Source organism: Trematomus bernacchii, unplaced genomic scaffold, assembly GCF_902827165.1.
Source record: "Trematomus bernacchii unplaced genomic scaffold, fTreBer1.1, whole genome shotgun sequence".
Taxonomy (NCBI): domain Eukaryota; kingdom Metazoa; phylum Chordata; class Actinopteri; order Perciformes; family Nototheniidae; genus Trematomus; species Trematomus bernacchii.
The window spans coordinates 580,723-602,181 of NW_022987658.1; the positions used below are offsets into that span (position 1 = coordinate 580,723).

Here is a 21,459-nt window from a genome sequence, read left to right on the forward strand (position 1 = left end):
GTGAATTTAGATTCGTTTTTTTAATTTTAGATTAACACTGACTGACGACAAGCTTTTTTTGGACATTTCTTAGTTGTTTGTAAGGTTAGGAAATTCTGCTCTGATCTCACGACGTGAAAAAACGTCTCATTTCCAGCAGAAAAATATTAAAAACTCCTTCCATGGGGACGAGAGGCAATAATCCAGACACAAATAATTTCTCCGACTGAAAGGAAGCAGAAAGCATGTTGAGCCCCAAGAACTCTGGGAAATATTTATTCATCATCACCGTGCTTCCTCTAAAAATAAAATAGAGAAGATCTCACAGACGTCAGCGTTGTCCTCCAGGAAATTTGATCAGAGTTCAGTCAACTCAACCTTAAGAGAGAGAAATGATGCTTTAAAAAGAGAGAGGGGGGGGGGGTATAATGTCGTCCCGTCAGGAGAACCATCGGTCGCTGAGCGCCTGCAGGGCCCGACTGTCATCATCCGAAGGGCTCACTGCGAACAAAAACACAAACGTATTTTATTTTTTTAAAAGAGCATCAAAGAGTCCTTATTCTGCTTTTCAGGGTTCTCCCTCTCCTGTAGTTTGTTGTATAGGTTTAGGTCTGCAAAGTGACAACACTATAGAAGCTCCAACACATTGTACGTGATAGGCTAAGGGGCGTCTCTAAGCTGGTTGACCAATCACAACAGAGCCGGCCAGCTAACCAATCAGAGCAGCTCTGGTTTCAGACAGAGGGTGAAAAGAGGTGCTGCAGCACAGGCAGTCACTACATACTGATATACACCTGAACATCAGCAGGAAAGGACTCTTTAAAGTAGAGACACTACATACTGATATACACCTGAACATCAGCAGGAGAGGACTCTTTAAAGTAGAGACACTACATACTGATATACACCTGAACATCAGCAGGAGAGGACTTTTTAAAGTAGAGACACTACATACTGATATACACCTGAACATCAGCAGGAGAGGACTCTTTAAAGTAGAGACACTACATACTGATATACACCTGAACATCAGCAGGAGAGGACTCTTTAAAGTAGAGACACTACATACTGATATACACCTGAACATCAGCAGGAGAGGACTCTTTAAAGTAGAGACACTACATACTGATATACACCTGAACATCAGCAGGAGAGGACTCTTTAAAGTAGAGACACTACATACTGATATACACCTGAACATCAGCAGGAGAGGACTCTTTAAAGTAGAGACACTACATACTGATATACACCTGAACATCAGCAGGAGAGGACTCTTTAAAGTAGAGACACTACATACTGATATACACCTGAACATCAGCAGGAGAGGACTCTTTAAAGTAGAGACACTACATACTGATATACACCTGAACATCAGCAGGAGAGGACTCTTTAAAGTAGAGACACTACATACTGATAAACACCTGAACATCAGCAGGAGAGGACTCTTTAAAGTAGAGACACTACATACTGATATACACCTGTACATCAGCAGGAGAGGACTCTTTAAAGTAGACACTAATGATACTACTGTTACTCACAATCAAAGGGGTTCTCAAATGATGATCCGGATCCATCAGTAGTTCTGAACGAATCGTCCGAATCTACTGAAGCATCTTCATTGTCATCATCATCACTGTCGTCACTGTTAAGAAGAATATCTCTGATCTGAGGAGAGGAAAAACAAATCATCACTGAGGATCCTTCATAACCAAATCTAAACTTATATGTTACATTTTTCTGGTATCAGTACTTTCAGACGACTTCTTACATGTTGAACACAAATACCTGTACTTTCTACTTCTTACATGTTGAACACAAATACCTGTACTTTCTACTTCTTACATGTTGAACACAAATGGGTGGGGCGGGGTCGGTGTGCAGCAGGCTGCAGCAGGCAGCAGCAGCCTGCGCTGCTGGCTTCCTCCAAGTTTACAGTAAAACAAACTGGTGGTGTGACCAATGGCCATTTACAATTATTAATACTATTACTATTATTAGCATTAGTCTATATTTTGGTTGAAACCAAACCAGGAAAAAAAAGAAAAACATAAATAATAATAAAAAAATATATAAATAAAATCGAATTTTAAAAATAATATTCGATTATGGAGACTGTAACGAATATTCGAAAAATCGAATAATCGCTGGCATCCCTACTTCTTACATTTTCCAAACAGGCTGGTTACTTTAGTTTGAATGTGTGTTTGGTGGCGTGTGGCGCAGTGGATAGAGCCTTGGTATGGGGGTCAGATGGTCACAGGTTCAAACCCCACTGCAGTCAGCATGTCGTTGTGTCCCTGAGACACTTCACCCTAAATTGCTCCTGTGGGGATTGCCCACAGTATTGAGTATGTAAGTCGCTTTGGATAAAAGCGTCTAACAAGTGACATGTAATGTAATGTAAAGTGATCATTATTATTTAGAATCATTGCGTGCCTATTGATTTGAACACGATCCGTGTATCCATCATTTCCTGGTCTTCTCTAAAGAAGAGGGACCAATGGAAACGTTGTCATGTTGTCGTTGTTCAGCATGGAAACATTCATTAGCTAACAATGACATTATTGTTCTATTAATATAAAGGGAGGTCAGGTACTCTTTAAAACAGCTGCTAGTTATGGGTACTTTTTACTGAAGTACTTTTCAAAGCCTCTTTACTTTCACCAGAGTATTTTAAAACACGAGTATCTGTACTTCTATTTGAGTACAGGATGTGTGTCCTCTGCCCTCTCTGCAGTGTTATCTATAAACTCCTCACCTCCTGCTCTGTGGGGGAGTTTCCTCCCTCGTCGTTCTCCGGGTTGTCTCCTCCGGCGAGTTCCTCGATCAGAGGGTCGGTGTCCATGTCGTCATCATCGTCATCATCATCATCGTCCGAGTCCGAAGAGTCGTCATCGTCCTGATCATCGTCCTGCCACGACACATTACACGCATTAAAATAAAAACACTACAAAGATAGGCCTTATGCATTTTTATATTTAGATTAAAAGGACCAGGTGACCTTAACCAGTTATTATGAAAGATGTGAGGGGAGTATGTGAAGCTTCTTGCAAACCAGCTTTATAACTCCAACAATTTCACATGTCCTTTTACTCTTTGTACATTTGTATATGTGTTGCTGTGTTTGTCAAAAAAAAAAAAAGAATAATAAATGATTGAATAACCTCTGAGTTATTTTCTTGTAAATTAATCACTTTCATTTTTAGAGAATCTACAGATTTTTCACTTCAGGGTTTTGTGTGAACCGGGTAACAGGGACGCTGCGCCCTCAAACCAAAATGCAGATTTTCCCCGTAAAATGTTAAAGTGATCAGAAAACAATATTTCTGTTCCTCAAAAAACGGTGTAATTCCTCCAGAAATCTGAGTATCAAACAGAGCGTCAGACGGCAGAGACAGCTTGGTTTTTACGGAGCTCGGACGTCACGTTGTTGTTTACGTCACGTTGTTGTTTACGTCACGTTGTTGTTTACGTCACGTTGTTGTTTACGTCAGGAGACATCTTGTATATAAGCGTCATGTTGATATATCTTATAAACAAGATCAGAGACACAGTACTCATAATATATCTTTCTAGAACAAACCCCTGAATTTGTTTAGTTTTTTAAATATTTTCTCAAAAAAGTATTACTTACATTTTAGAGAACTGTCAGGTTTCTGGCATATTTTTCTTCTTGAAAAATAACCACTTTTATTTGAGATAATACCCAGTTCGTATATATTGAGGGATTTTATTTAAGATAGCGCTTAGATTTCAAGGAAAAGTAAGAAGAATAACACCTGCTGATTCCCCATGTATCTCAATGTCATGCACTATCATAGCTGCAACATGTCAGACACAAACAAACAAACACCACTTTGTTCGTCTCACCTGGTCGTCGTCGTCGTCTCCCTCCTCGGCCAGTTTGTGTCTCCCAACCTCGTACAGACGGCACACTGTGTCCAGACTCACTGTGTCCTGGTTCTACACACACACAGATAATTAAATACACACACACACATACAGAGTTAAATACACACACACACACACACACACACACACACACACACACACAGTCACACACACACAGTCACACACACACACACACAGAGTCACACACACACACACACAGAGTCACACACACACAGAGTCACACACACACACACAGAGTCACACACACACAGAGTCACACACACACACACAGAGTCACACACACACAGAGTCACACACACACACACAGAGTCACACACACACAGAGTCACACACACACACACAGAGTCACACACACACAGAGTCACACACACACAGAGTCACACACACACAGAGTCACACACACACACACACACACACACAGAGTCACACACACACAGTCACACACACACACACACACACACACACACACACACACACACACACACACACACACACACACACACACACACACACACACACACACACACACACACACACACACACACACACACACACACACACACACACACACACACACACACACACACACACACACACACACACACACACACACACACACACACACACACACACACACACACACACACAGTGATGTTTACTCTTCATACTGCGGTGTCAGAAAGGGAGGAACAGGTATACTAAAGCTGTCATCCATCACAATCATTAAATGCTCATGTAGTTTCTACATTTTAACGGCAACAAATTGATCTATTTATTGCAATTATAATGCAGATTCCTTTAAATGTATTTCACGTCTACACCACTGAAGTAAAAACACAAGTGATCGCACCGGTAAAACTCCAGGAAGTAACCAAAGATGAAAAGTTGCTTTAGTTTGGCGTGAACACAACAACTTCCTATCTGTACTTGTGTTGTCTGCAAGACTTCCTGGATGGCATATATATATATATTTATATATATTTGAAGTAGTACCTCGATGACAGCCAGGTAGCAGTCCTTGGTGTCGGTGCACAGGTCAAATATGTTCCTCTTCACATCCACTGTGGCTGAGGAACAAACCAAAAAACAATCAACTGAAGCTACTCATTTTTACATGTTATTATTATTCAGAAACCTCGTGAAGAGACCCAAGACTATAGGGGATTTAAAATCTCTACAAAAATGGACTTTAAATTCCCTTTTCTAGTTTATAATAAATGTTTAAGAGCCTGGAAAAGCCCAGGACAGCAAATGCATCCAACTTCAGGGTGCAGAGGGTAGTTGACCAATGAGATTTGAGTCTGCAGTAAACAGGAAATGCAGCCTACCAATGGGCTTGTAGTCCGTGGCATCGAAGGTCCGGAAGGAGGAGCCGAAGGGACTCTTCATCTGCTGATCCATGGCGTCGTCCTCATCATCGGCCTGCAGCATCGCTGTGTGTGTGTGTGTGTGTGTGTGTGTGTGTGTGTGTGTGTGTGTGTGTGTGTGTGTGTGTGTGTGTGTGTGTGTGTGTGTGTGTGTGTGTGTGTGTGTGTGTGTGTGTGTGTGTGTGTGTGTGTGTGTGTGTGTGTGTGTGTGTGTGTGTGTGGGGAGTAAAGCATAACATGTCACACACATTCAGTGGAATATTATATCAGGAACAAGTGAGACACAGAGCGACCGTCCGTGACCGATCAGTCTCAGATAAACGTTTCTGTATATTTTGTATAAATGAATAGAAACAGCGTTTCCACATGTTCTTTCTAATTCAATACTTTAAGGACTTTCCAGGACCAAACTCCTCAAATTCAAGGACCCGACACAGCACAGTCTGAGACACTGTCTAGGACCCATGGAAACCAATGAGGTCGCTCCAGGACCCTGGAGCTTTGCCCCCTCGGTGCGGGTCGTGTGTTGCTGTGAACGCAGTCTGAGAGCTCTGAAGTGAACGTACCTCCATACATGATGGTGGCGTTGCTGTTGAACACCAGTCTGCACTGATCCAGAGCGGGGACCGTGTGCAGCAGGTGGAACGTCCTCAGGTCCCACTGGGGGGGGGTCAAGGAACACATACAGAACCGGTTCTACAGCAGAACTACAGACCAACTACAGCAGAACTACAGCAGAACTACAGACCAACTACAGCAGAACTACAGCAGAACTACAGACCAACTACAGCAGAACTACAGCAGAACTACAGACCAACTACAGCAGAACTACAGAACAACGAATGAACGGGACTACAGTAGAACTACAGAACGGGACTACAGAACGGGACTACAGTAGAACTACAGAACGGGACTACAGAACGGGACTACAGTAGAACTACAGAACGGGACTACAGTAGAACTACAGAACAGTACATATGCACACGGCATACTAACTAATGCATCGTTTACCATGCAGAATAACTTTGGTACGTCCTCTGAGTTGTTTCTTGTAAGACTTAAAGAATAAAATCATAATTATCCTAAAGGTTCACATATATTTGTATAAACAGTGCTGGCAAACATTATATCTTATGACAGAAATCTAAATTGCCCAACGAATAAAAAAGTTCAAACATGAATGAATAGTTAAAGAAATTGGCGGAGACGAGCGTGTAAAAGCACGTACATTTTACACAAAGGCATTTGTACGCATTTAAGAATGGAGCTAGTCCGTCTGGTTTACCCTTCTGTCCTGCACGACTTAAGCTAAGCTAACTTAGCCCATTCATGAATAGCCAAGCCATGAGAAGCCTCTTGGTTCCCATTAAGTCTTCATCATTTCAAGGCAAGGCAAGTTTAGAATAAAGTGCATTATTATTATTATCTTATGAATGAGAGGATACGATCTCGGTGTTGATGATGACCTCCAGGCCGTTGGGGTGGAAGTCTCCGCTGATGTTCATGTTGAACTTGTCAAATTTGTGAATGGCTCGTGAGTTTCGGACGTCCCACAGCACGCCGTCGTTCAGCACCAGGTCGTCGCTGGGGTTAAAGGTCGCGCAGTTCCTCTTGTAGTTGTTGGCCAGCGAAGGGTCGTTCAGCGTCAGGGTCTTCACGCCCGTCTGGATGTCGTAGATCTGAAGCAGAAAGAAATATTAACAAGGTTTTAAAGGTCACTTTTCTACATCAACATGTGTCCCCTCTTCTTCATGTCTCTTCTACATCAACATGTGTCCCCTCTTCTTCATGTCTCTTCTACATCAACATGTGTCCCCTCTTCTTCATGTCTCTTCTACATCAACATGTGTCCCCTCTTCTTCATGTCTCTTCTACATCAACATGTGTCCCCTCTTCTTCATGTCTCTTCTACATCAACATGTGTCCCCTCTTCTTCACGTCTCTTCTTCATCAACATGTGTCCCCTCTTCTTCACGTCTCTTCTTCATCAACATGTGTCCCCTCTTCTTCACGTCTCTTCTACATCAACATGTGTCCCCTCTTCTTCACGTCTCTTCTTCATCAACATGTGTCCCCTCTTCTTCATGTCTCTTCTACATCAACATGTGTCCCCTCTTCTTCATGTCTCTTCTACATCAACATGTGTCCCCTCTTCTTCACGTCTCTTCTTCATCAACATGTGTCCCCTCTTCTTCACGTCTCTTCTACATCAACATGTGTCCCCTCTTCTTCACGTCTCTTCTACATCAACATGTGTCCCCTCTTCTTCACATCTCTTCTACATCAACATGTGTCCCCTCTTCTTCACGTCTCTTCTACATCAACATGTGTCCCCTCTTCTTCACGTCTCTTCTACATCAACATGTGTCCCCTCTTCTTCATGTCTCTTCTACATCAACATGTGTCCCCTCTTCTTCATGTCTCTTCTACATCAACATGTGTCCCCTCTTCTTCATGTCTCTTCTACATCAACATGTGTCCCCTCTTCTTCATGTCTCTTCTACATCAACATGTGTCCCCTCTTCTTCATGTCTCTTCTACATCAACATGTGTCCCCTCTTCTTCACGTCTCTTCTACATCAACATGTGTCCCCTCTTCTTCATGTCTCTTCTACATCAACATGTGTCCCCTCTTCCTCATGTCTCTTCTACATCAACATGTGTCCCCTCTTCTTCACGTCTCTTCTACATCAACATGTGTCCCCTCTTCTTCACGTCTCTTCTACATCAACATGTGTCCCCTCTTCTTCACGTCTCTTCTACATCAACATGTGTCCCCTCTTCTTCACGTCTCTTCTACATCAACATGTGTCCCCTCTTCTCCATGTCTCTTCTACATCAACATGTGTCCCCTCTTCTTCATGTCTCTTCTACATCAACATGTGTCCCCTCTTCTTCATGTCTCTTCTACATCAACATGTGTCCCCTCTTCTTCATGTCTCTTCTACATCAACATGTGTCCCCTCTTCTTCATGTCTCTTCTACATCAACATGTGTCCCCTCTTCTTCATGTCTCTTCTACATCAACATGTGTCCCCTCTTCTTCATGTCTCCTCTACATCAACATGTGTCCCCTCTTCTTCATGTCTCCTCTACATCAACATGTGTCCCCTCTTCTTCATGTCTCCTCTACATCAACATGTGTCCCCTCTTCTTCATGTCTCTTCTTCATCAACATGTGTCCCCTCTTCTTCATGTCTCCTCTACATCAACATGTGTCCCCTCTTCTTCATGTCTCCTCTACATCAACATGTGTCCCCTCTTCTTCATGTCTCTTCTACATCAACATGTGTCCCCTCTTCTTCATGTCTCTTCTACATCAACATGTGTCCCCTCTTCTTCATGTCTCTTCTACATCAACATGTGTCCCCTCTTCTTCATGTCTCCTCTACATCAACATGTGTCCCCTCTTCTTCATGTCTCCTCTACATCAACATGTGTCCCCTCTTCTTCACGTCTCTTCTACATCAACATGTGTCCCCTCTTCTTCATGTCTCTTCTACATCAACATGTGTCCCCTCTTCTTCATGTCTCCTCTACATCAACATGTGTCCCCTCTTCTTCATGTCTCTTCTACATCAACATGTGTCCCCTCTTCTTCATGTCTCCTCTACATCAACATGTGTCCCCTCTTCTTCACGTCTCTTCTACATCAACATGTGTCCCCTCTTCTTCATGTCTCTTCTACATCAACATGTGTCCCCTCTTCTTCATGTCTCCTCTACATCAACATGTGTCCCCTCTTCTTCATGTCTCCTCTACATCAACATGTGTCCCCTCTTCTTCATGTCTCCTCTACATCAACATGTGTCCCCTCTTCTTCATGTCTCCTCTACATCAACATGTGTCCCCTCTTCTTCATGTCTCCTCTACATCAACATGTGTCCCCTCTTCTTCATGTCTCTTCTTCATCAACATGTGTCCCCTCTTCTTCATGTCTCCTCTACATCAACATGTGTCCCCTCTTCTTCATGTCTCCTCTACATCAACATGTGTCCCCTCTTCTTCATGTCTCTTCTACATCAACATGTGTCCCCTCTTCTTCATGTCTCTTCTACATCAACATGTGTCCCCTCCTCTTCATGTCTCTTCTACATCAACATGTGTCCCCTCTTCTTCATGTCTCTTCTACATCAACATGTGTCCCCTCTTCTTCATGTCTCTTCTACATCAACATGTGTCCCCTCTTCTTCATGTCTCTTCTACATCAACATATGTCCCCTCTTCTTCATGTCTCTTCTTCATCAACATGTGTCCCCTCTTCTTCATGTCTCTTCTACATCAACATGTGTCCCCTCTTCTTCATGTCTCTTCTACATCAACATGTGTCCCCTCTTCTTCATGTCTCTTCTTCATCAACATGTGTCCCCTCTTCTTCATGTCTCTTCTACATCAACATGTGTCCCCTCTTCTTCATGTCTCTTCTACATCAACATGTGTCCCCTCTTCTTCATGTCTCTTCTTCATCAACATGTGTCCCCTCTTATTCATGTCTCTTCTACATCAGCATGTGTCCCCTCTTCTTCATGTCTCTTCTACATCAACATGTGTCCCCTCTTCTTCATGTCTCTTCTACATCAACATGTGTCCCCTCTTCTTCATGTCTCTTCTACATCAGCATGTGTCCCCTCTTCTTCATGTCTCTTCTACATCAACATGTGTCCCCTCTTCTTCATGTCTCTTCTACATCAACATGTGTCCCCTCTTCTACATGTCTCTTCTACATCAACATGTGTCCCCTCTTCTACATGTCTCTTCTACATCAACATGTGTCCCCTCTTCTACATGTCTCTTCTACATCAACATGTGTCCCCTCTTCTTCATGTCTCTTCTACATCAACATGTGTCCCCTCTTCTTCATGTCTCTTCTACATCAACATGTGTCCCCTCTTCTACATGTCTCTTCTACATCAACATGTGTCCCCTCTTCTTCATGTCTCTTCTACATCAACATGTGTCCCCTCTTCTACATCAACATGTGTCCCCTCTTCTACATCAACATGTGTCCCCTCTTCTACATCAACATGTGTCCCCTCTTCTTCATGTCTCTTCTTCATCAACATGTGTCCCCTCTTCTACATGTCTCTTCTTCATCAACATGTGTCCCCTCTTCTACATGTCTCTTCTACATCAACATGTGTCCCCTCTTCTACATGTCTCTTCTACATCAACATGTGTCCCCTCTTCTACATCAACATGTGTCCCCTCTTCTTCATCAACATGTGTCCCCTCTTCTTCATGTCTCTTCTTCATCAACATGTGTCCCCTCTTCTACATGTCTCTTCTACATCAACATGTGTCCCCTCTTCTACATGTCTCTTCTACATCAACATGTGTCCCCTCTTCTACATCAACATGTGTCCCCTCTTCTTCATCAACATGTGTCCCCTCTTCTTCATCAACATGTGTCCCCTCTTCTTCATCAACATGTGTCCCCTCTGTGTAAAGAGACTCTGAAAGTGTCAGGAACAAAGACCCCTGTAATATACTGTAGATAAAGGAGAATCATAGGGGAGAGAAACGTCTAAAAAAATTATGTAAATGTTCCTTGATGACACATTTTAAAAAGGCCATTGTGTTTGTATTTGATACAGATGTTGTATAATGTAATAAAGAAAACAAGGGACCAGAATATAGAAGTTAATAAGGAGGTCTGTCTTAGTGATTTCTGATTCGCCTCAATGCCACGCGCCACAAAACAAACGAGAGACAGAGAAAACTGAATAAAAGACACAATGAAATGTTGAAAAATGGTGTTTAAGATGTAAAATAATATATCTAAATAACATTTTGTGGGACCTACGTGAGCGACTTGGTCCTTGGTGCCGATGACTCGGTCCTGAGAGTGTTTACTGAACTCCACGTAGTGATCGTCCACAAACGAGTTCCTGCAAACAGTGAGAAACAGTGAGTGTGTGTGTGTGTGTGTGTGTGTGTGTGTGTGTGTGTGTGTGTGTGTGTATGTGTGTGTGTGTGTCACGGTTTTTACTTGAGGGTGAAGACACTGTCTATACTCCAGAGAGCAGATAACGGGACGCTCCAGGAGGCAGAGGTGAGCAGCAGCTTCCCATCCTGAGAAACAGAAACATACACGTTCATTTAAATATGTTGTGGACATCCTGAATGTCCTCTTCCAATATCAGAGTAACATGATAACAAAGGTATCCCAACTGTAGCTGTGAACATGACAGGATGTGTGATTACCTAGAAGAGCATCAGGACTGTTTGAGGCATATGATAGCTATGTGATTAACATGATGATTCAGCCTCTATGGAGATAGACATATGACAAGCATGCTCATTTCTGACGTGGAGCTAATCTGAAGTAAACATTGAATACTGCTTTCTATTCCTCCATCTTGTGACTGTGTAACTCCCTCTCTTGGATATCAGCATGTGAAGGACACTGTTCAGGAACTAGTTGATGCTCTGGATGTGATGACTTTTATTTGAAAAAGTCAGATTTTTTAGAAAAAGTCTTGATTTTTGAGAAAAAGTCTTAATTTTGAGTTTTTTGAGAAAAAGTCAGAATTTTGAGATTTTGAGAAAAATACCATCAAATTCTCTTTTTTTGTTTTGACTACTTCCATTCTGGAGAGGATCACAAATACATGGATCCTGAGATTGAAGCTCAAGCCGGGGACCAGGGATTATTACACATTTTATTCAGAGTAGTATTCAGAAAAAGTAATAATTTTGATAAAAAGTAATAATTTTGATAAAAAAAGTCAGAATTTTGATAAAAAGTCTGAATTTTGAGATTTTGATAAAAAGTCAGAATTTTTCTCATCATTCTTGAGAGGATAATAAATACATGGATCCTGAGATTGAAGATCAAGACGGGGACCAGTGAGATTTTTTTCTAACACAATAATAAAAGAAGAAAACACCAGAAACTTTATAAAATAAGAATATTAGTTATATTTGCTTCAAGAATAACGAGGACATCCCTTAAATCCTTTGCTGGGTTTTCTAAAACTAAAGATAACAGAACTAGTTTAATCCTAGACTTTGTGTTGTGTGTCAGTGACGCACCCTGGAGGGCTCCAGGTGTGTGATGGCGGAGGTGTGGCAGGTGTAGTTGGCCTCCTCCTCCCCGGAGAACACGTTGTAGAACTTGAGGTGTCCGGAGCAGGTTCCCAGCATCAGGAAGCGCTCCCGGGCGGAGAAGGCGCAGCAGGTGAAGCCGCTCTCGTCTCCGTCGCCCTCGTGAAACACCGACATCGGGCGAAACCTGAACACAGAGCGAGAGAAAAAACTGCTTTTTAAAACCTGTATTATTATTTAGTTTGTTCAGCACCTGGTAGATCGGGACTCCCACCTGGATCTTTGACATTTCCTTTTTATATAGATAGAAGTCAGTCAAAGTCAACTTTATTGTCAATCTTTCAGTTTGTGTGTACAGACAGAGAGATCGAAATACAAAAACAAATATATAAAATATATATACACCTCTCTGAAGAACCTTATCGTGGTAGAGAGGTTTGTGTGCTCCGATGAACCTGGGGACAGTGTTGTCTGGAACCTTGTGTTCCTGGTAGGGTCTCCCATGGCAAATTGGTCTCAGGCCAGGGGCCAGACTAAGAGTGGTTCAACGACCCCATGGAAAACACCATCAAAAGTGAGGATACCCGGCCCGGAGGTAGCCCGAGTCCTCCTTCTGGAGCCAGGCCCAGACTGAGGACTCGTCGGCGAACGTCTGGTGGCCGGTCACAGCCCGAAAAGGCAACGTGGGAAACCTCTCCGCTTCGCCGTCCCGCCGGCCCACCACAAAAAAAGTGCAAAAAATGTCCGTCCCAGTGGTGTCTTTAAATGTCTTGTTGCAGTAAGCGCTTTCCTACCTGCTAATGACACTGTAAAGCCCCCTGAGACATTGTGTAATTTGTGATGGACTTAATTGATTAATTGATCGCTGTTTCTTATGAAAAGGTCATAAAAAGTGCAAAAATGTCCCTCGCTGTTTCTTTTTGTTCATGTTTGTGTTTTTAAATGTCTCGTTTTGTCGCTCAAAACACACACCCCCTTCTAAACAGTCGTCACTGTAACCAATGGGTTGTTTGGACTCCCTGAGTGTGCTTCCTACCTGCTGAAGATGAGGTGCCGGTCCAGCCCCCCCCGGTCCACCCCCCCGTGCCTCGGGTACAGGCCCCGTCCCCCCAGCCGGGCGCTGAAGTTGGGCTCGGCCATGCGGCGCTGCGTGGGCTCGGGGCAGCGGTGGGGGGTGAAGAGGGAGAAGGGGGGGCAGGTGGTGACGGGGTTAATGCAGCGCGCATGCTGCTCCCTCAGGAACTCTGTGATGATGCTGTCCAGGGAGGGGGGGGAGGGGGGGGCGAGGGGGGGCTGCATCTTCATGGCCGGAGTCTGAAACACAGAGAAGAAGAAGAGAGGATATATTCTTTAGTCAAAGTCAACTTTATTGTCAACCTTCCAGTTTGTGTGTCCAGACAGAGAGATCCAAATACCGTTTCCCACAATCCCGAATACAAAAACAAAAATGTAAATAACATGAATATATATAGGACATAAAACAAATAGATTTGCTTCTTCATGGCTGGAGTCTGAAACCAGAGTAGAAGAGAGGATGAATGAGCAATGTTGCCGCTTATGTGCGACCGCTTTAACAGATTTAAAAAGGGGACCTATCATGCAAAATGCACTTTATTGATGTCTTCTCTACATCACCATGTGTCCCCGGTGTCCCCCCGGTGTCCCCCCGGTGTCCCCCCGGTGTGTCCCCTGTGTGTCCCCTGTGTGTCCCCGGTGTGTCCCCTGTGTGTCCCCGGTGTCCCCCCGGTGTGTCCTCGGTGTGTCCCCGGTGTGTCCCCCGTGTGTCCCCTGTGTGTCCTCGGTGTGTCCCCCATGTGTCCCCCGTGTGTCCCCGGTGTGTCCCCCGTGTGTCCCCCGTGTGTCCCCGGTGTGTCCTCGGTGTGTCCCCGGTGTGTCCCCCATGTGTCCCCCGTGTGTCCCCCGTGTGTCCCCCGTGTGTCCCCGGTGTGTCCCCCGTGTGTCCCCGGTGTGTCCTCGGTGTGTCCCCGGTGTGTCCCCGGTGTGTCCCCCGTGTGTCCCCCGTGTGTCCCCGGTGTGTCCCCCGTGTGTCCCCTGTGTGTCCCCGGTGTGTCCCCCATGTGTCCACCATGTGTCCCCCATGTGTCCCCCATGTGTCCCCCGTGTGTCCCCTGTGTGTCCCCTGTGTGTCCCCGGTGTGTTAGGAGACTCACAAAGTGTCAGAAAATAAAACCCTCTCTCTTTTCCTCCGTACCCACACATCTCTAACGGAGCTGATCCAGATTTGCTGCCGATATGACGTAATATGGGAAATGTGGGCGGGCTTTATTATTATTAAATATTAAACTGGAACTTTAGTGAGTGTTGGTGTCATTAAAAAAATAAAAAGACACACCTAAATTGAATTAATAAACTAAATCAGGGGTGTGCCATTGGTGGCACGCGGCACCGTGACCAGTGGCACACTAGGAATAAGTGGAATAAGTGTGCAAAATATTGACATTTTATTTTCGGATCCTGAACTAGACCGCTGCCAGAGCGCGTCTCCCCGCACGCAGCGCAGCCCTGCTCTCGTTAACTCCAGGCGACTTTCTGCCGCTTTCCTCCGTGGTGCAGGGCTGATCGTTTCACCACAGAGGAAAGCACTTCACAAATTGCAGTACTCATAAGGAACTGTACAAATGCCGCAGTGTCTTTAGTTGAAAGCCCAGTGGCGATCTGCTCATCTCTCATCGAAATAACATGCTACACAGGGGCGGACTGGCCATCTGCGTGTTCTGGAGAATCACAGAACGGACGGTCGTCATTATTAATATGCCTTTTAAACCAATTATTTAAATTTGAAATGTGTTTAAACGTTGCGCTGACAGGTGAAAGAGGTCCACACACTGCTCCCCCCGCCCTCCTGTTGACGAGCTCCCCCCCCCCACCGTTGACATTACATTACATTACATTTCATTACATGTCACTTGTTAGACGCTTTTATCCAAAGCGACTTACATACATTCAGTACTGTGGACAACCCCCACAGGAGCACTTTGAGGAGAAGTGTCTCAGGGACACAACGACATGCTGACTGCAGTGGGACTCGAACGTGCTACCCCCTGATTCAAAGTTCAGCGCACTAAACCACTGAGCCACAGCCTCCAATTCACGCTCGTCGGCACACTGATCACAATTCTTTTTTTTATAATGGCACTACATATCAAAAAGGTTGCCGACCCCTGAACTAAATAAATAAAAAGACAGCCTGAAACAAAGTGCACAAAATAAAAACATGTAAAATAAACAAAAAGGCCTCCCTGACCTGTATGAAGGCACCGTGGTCCGACTTCTGCTTCAGCGCCCTCAGTCTCCTCCCAGAGTTACAGATCGCAGGCGGGCGTTCTCGAGAAAACAGAATCCGACCCGCCAGAAGAGACGCTGGCGAGGGGGAGGCGAGGACGAGGGAGCGAATGGGAGTGGAGGAGGAGGAGGCAACAGCCAATGAGGACGCAGGAGAAGAGCCAACATGGCCGCCGCCGATACGACCTGCTGAGCAAAGCAAGGCAAGTTTATTAATACAGCACCTTTCAACACAAGGCAATTCAAAGTGCTTTACAAACATGAAAGACATGAAGAAACACATTGTAAAATGGAGGAAGAGGAGGAAGAGGAGGAGGAGGAGGAGGAGGAGGAGACAAACAAATATGGATGTTAAGATCAACAAATAATAATAATATCTGTTTCTCCCCCCCGGGTTTCTGCCATTTTCTTTGGGGGGGTTTATCCTGCGAGGGTCTAAGAAAATGTAAACGTAAATAGAATATGATATGTACAAGAACAGAATGTGAAATGAAATGAAATACGGTTTATTGGGGAGGGGCGGACACAAACAAACATGGATGTTAAGAACGACAAATAATAGAAGTTGACCTTGTCTGTCTGAGCGGTGACTCCTGCAGATCAGAGGAGGGGAGGAGGGGAGGTTGGCCTCCCTGACGAGGGTGTTTGCGGTGTCATGCAGCCCTTTGGCCACCAGGTGGTTCCTGATCAACACCAGCAGCTCCTTCTGGGAGAAGGTGATCCGTGATTGGGCGACCACGTTGGCCCTCTGCAGGCGAGCCAATGAGACGTCGCTCCCCATGAGGAGAGGTTTCCCCGACACGCGCTCCGTTAGCTCCGCTGCATAGCGGCAGAAACGCACGTGCTCGCTGCGTTTGTCCTGAAGCAGAGGCTCCTTCATCAGCTGGGAGGAGGAGGAGGAGGAGGAGGAGGAGGAGGACGAAGAAGAGGAGGAGGGTTATCTATCTTTTGCAGCAATTATCCAATTAAGGTTTAGCGTTTCTCCTCCATGCTCAGCTGTATTCTTCCCTCCCTGAAGGTGTGTTGTTGTTGTTATTTACCTGCTGGATGTGGCTGCTGGTAAACAGCGGCAGCTTGCTGATGATCTGTCTGATGGCGGCGCTGCGGGACAATCCAACCAGAGCTTTACAGGCCAGAGCTCGGATCAGATCTGCATCTGTGATGGGCATCTTCACCGAGAGAACCGAGAGGAGCACCTGAGAGAGAGAGAGAGAGAGAGAGAGAGAGAGAGAGAGAGAGATTTGTCTTTTTTTATTCAGCTTCTCACATGTATACAGTCATAGACAATACAATATTCTCTATAAGCCTTCTGTAGTTTACAGTGAAATCACAAATCAAAATCCATATTTGTGGATAATACAGAGGCCTCACTGACCTTCAAACATGCTATAACATACAGTATGAACATAAACACCAACAGGGTTACAAAATGCACTTTCTGATGTCTTTTCTACATCACTGTGTGTCCCCGGTGTGTCCCCGGTGTGTCCCCTGTGTGTCCCCTGTGTGTCCCCGGTGTGTCCCCGGTGTGTCCCCGGTGTGTCCCCTGTGTGTCCCCTGTGTGTCCCCTGTGTGTCCCCGGTGTGTCCCCTGTGTGTCCCCGGTGTGTCCCCGGTGTGTCCCCGGTGTGTCCCCGGTGTGTCCCCGGTGTGTCCCCTGTGTGTCCCCGGTGTGTCCCCTGTGTGTCCCCGGTGTGTCCCCTGTGTGTCCTCGGTGTGTCCCCTGTGTGTCCCCGGTGTGTCCCCGGTGTGTCCCCGGTGTGTCCCCTGTGTGTCCCCGGTGTGTGTCCGGTGTGTGTCCGGTGTGTGTCCGGTGTGTGTCCGGTGTGTCCCCTGTGTGTCCCCTGTGTGTCCCCGGTGTGTCCCCGGTGTGTCCCCGGTGTGTCCCCTGTGTGTCCCCGGTGTGTGTCCGGTGTGTGTCCGGTGTGTGTCCGGTGTGTGTCCGGTGTGTGTCCGGTGTGTCCCCTGTGTGTCCCCGGTGTGTCCCCGGTGTGTCCCCGGTGTGTCAGGGAACTCACAAAGTGTCAGAAAATAAAACCCTCTCTCTTTTCCTCCGTACCCACATCTCTAAAAACGGGGGAACAACGGAGCTGATCCAGATTTGCTGCGTCATGACGACATTACTAAAATGTGGGCGGGCTTTACCCATCAATTTTGCCATCAGAAACAACGAGACGTGTTCTGGAAGTAATATGGTCTGTGTTTACATTAGCATTGCTAACACTCAGAGCTAACCTGTATTGGAGAGAGCATGTGTAAAGAATCAGGAAATAAAAAGGTAGTAAAACCCGCAAGAGAAAAAGCATTTGAGCTCCATGCTGTTTCAGAGATAATCCTTGATGTGGTCTGGAACATGATGGCGGTTAAGCACGGCAGCATTTAGCTGTGTCTCGTAGAATTCTGAGCAGGCATTAGCTAAGGACCCAGAATCAGCACTTTAGTAACAGGGCTGTGTGGGGGAAACTTCTGTGTAGCAATGCATTGGGAGTCACCGACTCAGGAAGGAGACACGGTGAGAGTTGGAGCTTTGATGTCAAACACTGATGGGTTTATTCAGAGTATTCGGCCGGAGGATTCACATCACAAATCAAAGAGTCAGAGGTTCTGACTACACGGCAGAGTTGCCACGTCAATTCTGAAGAGCCTCTCTCTATGCTAGCCCTTTTAACGGGTTCACAGAGAGTAATCAACATCTCTGAAGGAGTAGACTAAACACTGAATCATCTGCGTCCAACGCTCATGGCCTCAAGGATTTCACATCCTAGAGCCCACAAACACCGATAAAGAAGTGCCTCAGCGTTCTCACAACAATTACCATTCGTGCCAGACAAGTTGACCGGTCACAAACTGGTGACAACAACACATATGGCACCAAGGCCTTTCCTTAAAGGAGATAACAGACGTCAGAGTAGATCATAAAACGTCACAGAGCAAAAGGTTAGATATCTAGAAGAATTATTCCTTAACAGGCTGAAATAGAGGGGGGTGAGGGATGTCTAAAATGCATGATCTGTTTGGTATTTTGAGCAAAACACTTCATAGACATGACATTACATTACATTACATGTCACTTGTTAGACGCTTTTATCCAAAGCGACTTACATACTCAATACTGTGAACAATCCCCACAGGAGCAATTTGGGGTGAAGTGTCTCAGGGACACAACGACATGCTGACTGCAGTGGGGTTTGAACCTGTGCACCCCTGATCCGAACACCAACGCCCTACCCACTGCGCCACACGCCTCCTAGACATAGATGTTTTTATATATTTGTATATATCCGAGACCCATAATATATGACTACAAATGGCATGATAGGAGACCTTTAAAGAAGACTGAAGTTCCTTTAGTGTTTTTTTACCTTGATGCCGTTGTTGTTCTGCACCAGCTGCCACATGTGGTGCAGAACATAAGGGGGGGCCGGGGGAAAGCCCCCCCCAGGACTCAGGCTCTGATCCGGGGCACACACACAGTTTATTATCACCTATGGGGAGATGGAGGATAGGTTTAGGAAAAACATGGGCAATTTATACCTTAAAAACTGCATTAAATACCTCATAAAGTGCATTAGATACCTTAAAAACTGCATTAAATACCTTAAAAACTGCATTAAATACCTTAAAAACTGCATTAAATACCTCATAAAGTGCATTAGATACCTTATCAAATACTTTATTTGCCCTATAAAACACATAAGATACCTGCACTGCCCACCCTGTAAATGTCCCCGCTGTGGGACGAATAAATCAATTGAATGGCAATCCATCCCATAGTTAACATGCATTAGTGCAGCAGATTAAAGGAGCGTCTCACCTGCAGAGCAGACTTCTGGATCTCTGCATCGTGGACGAACACCTCTCCCTCCGCCACGCCGAGAATGATGCTCATTCCTGCAGAACAACGTTCATTAGAATAATACACATGAAATAAAGTAGATCCACAACACATACATGAAATAAAGTAGATCCACAACACATACATGAAATAAAGTAGATCCACAACACATACATGAAATAAAGTAGATCCACAACACATACATGAAATAAAGTAGATCTAGAGAGAGTTACTGACCCACAGTGGAGACAGGGGAGCGGGTCTCGTCCAGAACCTCCACGGTCTCAGCGAGCACCAGCTGGACTTTAGGAACCACCACCAGGAGGGCCAGGATATCCAGAGCGTAACGCACCGTGTCACTCCTACACACACACACACACACTTTTCATAACCACTGTCTTTTAACTGATGTAAATGCAGAAACTGGGGTTATTCAGAGAGAGAGAGAGAGAGAGACAGAGAGAGAGACAGAGAGAGAGACAGAGAGAGAGAGAGAGAGAGAGAGAGAGAGAGAGAGAGAGAAGAGAACAGAGAGACAGAGAGAGAGTAGAGAGACAGAGAGAGAGAGAGAGAGAGAGAGAGAAGTAGAGAGGATAAGAGAGATTTGATGAGAACAGCAGCATCATCATGAGCTCCTGAGATTTCAACTTTTCTTCTGTTTTTAAAATGAGATAAACTTAAACTTTTCATGACAAAATTATAAGAAGAAACACCTGTTTGAACGGATTGACCTACCTGGAAACAAAAAAAGAAAGAGATACGGCAAGAAACGGCAAGAAACTTGGGAAAATACGGTTTAACTGCCAACCAACTGCCAACCAACTGCCAAACTGACGGTTAGTTAACTGCCAAACTGACGGTTAGTTAACTGCCAAACTGACGGTTAGTTAACTGCCAAACTGGCGGTTAGTTACTGCCAACGACGGTTGTAACTGCCAAACTGACGGTTAGTTAACTGCCAAACTGACGGTTTGTTAACTGCCAAACTGACGGTTAGTTAACTGCCAAACTGGCGGTTAGTTAACTGCCAAACTGACGGTTAGTTAACAGCCAAACTGACGGTTAGTTAACTGCCAAACTGGCGGTTAGTTAACTGCCAAACTGACGGTTAGTTAACTGCCAAACTGACGGTTAGTTAACTGCCAAACTGGCGGTTAGTTAACAGCCAAACTGACGGTTAGTTAACTGCCAAACTGACGGTTAGTTAACTGCCAAACTGACGGTTAGTTAACTGCCAAACTGACGGTTTGTTAACTGCCAAACTGACGGTTAGTTAACTGCCAAACTGACGGTTTGCCTAACTGTCCTGCTAGCTTAACAACACTGTTCAACTGAAGAACCCAGCAGACAATGTAACCAACTGCCAACCAACTGCCAAACTGACGGTTAGCCTAACTGGCGGTTAGCCTAACTGACGGTTAGCCTAACTGTCCTGCTAGCTAACTAACACCAAGCTAAGAAGAGGAATTCAGGAGTAACAACAGCAGCAGTTCAGCAGCAGCAGAGCCCCATGGCTTCAACCACAGCCTGTACAGAGGCTGTTCCTCTTGTATACCCACAAGAGGTCAAAAATGATAGTGCCAGGAAGGCATACAAATTAAAGCAGTTGAAGGATAGACCAGAGACGCTCTTTGCTGACCTGTACAAGAGTGGAGAAGTCAGCAATCTGATCTTCCTCACAGACCAGCCATTAGCATGGCACGGCACCATAAGTGCCCACTACCCTTCTGTGAAGAAAGAGGGGATCTGCAATGGCTGGAAACTAAAAATTAAAGAGGTAGAAGACCCAGACACTGTCATGACAACAGTCAACATGTACAAGGACAAGGACAAGGACAGAGACAGCCACAGGAGAGAGCTGTCCACCGTGAGGACTGTGGTTCGAGAGCTGCAGCAGGACAGAGAGAGTCACATGGCACGGCTGACCACTCTGACAGAGGAGGTGAGGGAGCTGAGAGAGGAGAGACAGAGCTACAGGAGAACTGACTACTCTATCTGAGGAGCTTCAGGAGACAGA

General features: G+C 45.2%; 1 protein-coding gene across 1 annotated transcript; it reads right to left on the reverse strand.

The window, feature by feature from the left end:
• Nucleotides 1-222: 222 nt before the first annotated feature.
• On the reverse strand, nt 223-20,954 carry LOC117486836 (DDB1- and CUL4-associated factor 1-like). Its single transcript, XM_034135407.1, has 19 exons — nt 20,950-20,954; nt 19,680-19,804; nt 19,422-19,498; nt 18,970-19,092; nt 16,649-16,804; nt 16,179-16,491; nt 15,571-15,794; nt 13,342-13,619; nt 12,294-12,492; nt 11,248-11,330; nt 11,062-11,146; nt 6,704-6,937; nt 5,825-5,918; nt 5,220-5,324; nt 4,885-4,958; nt 3,850-3,942; nt 2,738-2,890; nt 1,518-1,644; nt 223-480 (listed from the first exon to the last, which is right to left on the reverse strand). Exons 1-19 carry the CDS (start codon nt 20,952-20,954, stop codon nt 419-421), a joined length of 2,610 nt encoding a protein of 869 aa, XP_033991298.1. The 3' UTR covers nt 223-418.
• Between the last annotated feature and the right edge of the window lie 505 nt (nt 20,955-21,459).

What these genes read in the sequence shown, in the direction of transcription:
- LOC117486836 (XM_034135407.1), bottom strand. An exon ending in CACGGACTACAAGCCCATTG is followed by an intron (nt 4,959 to 5,219) that starts GTAGGCTGCATT and finishes TTTGTTCCTCAG; the next exon opens with CCACAGTGGATGTGAAGAGG. An exon ending in GCTACCTGGCTGTCATCGAG is followed by an intron (nt 3,943 to 4,884) that starts GTACTACTTCAA and finishes GTGTGTGTGTAG; the next exon opens with AACCAGGACACAGTGAGTCT.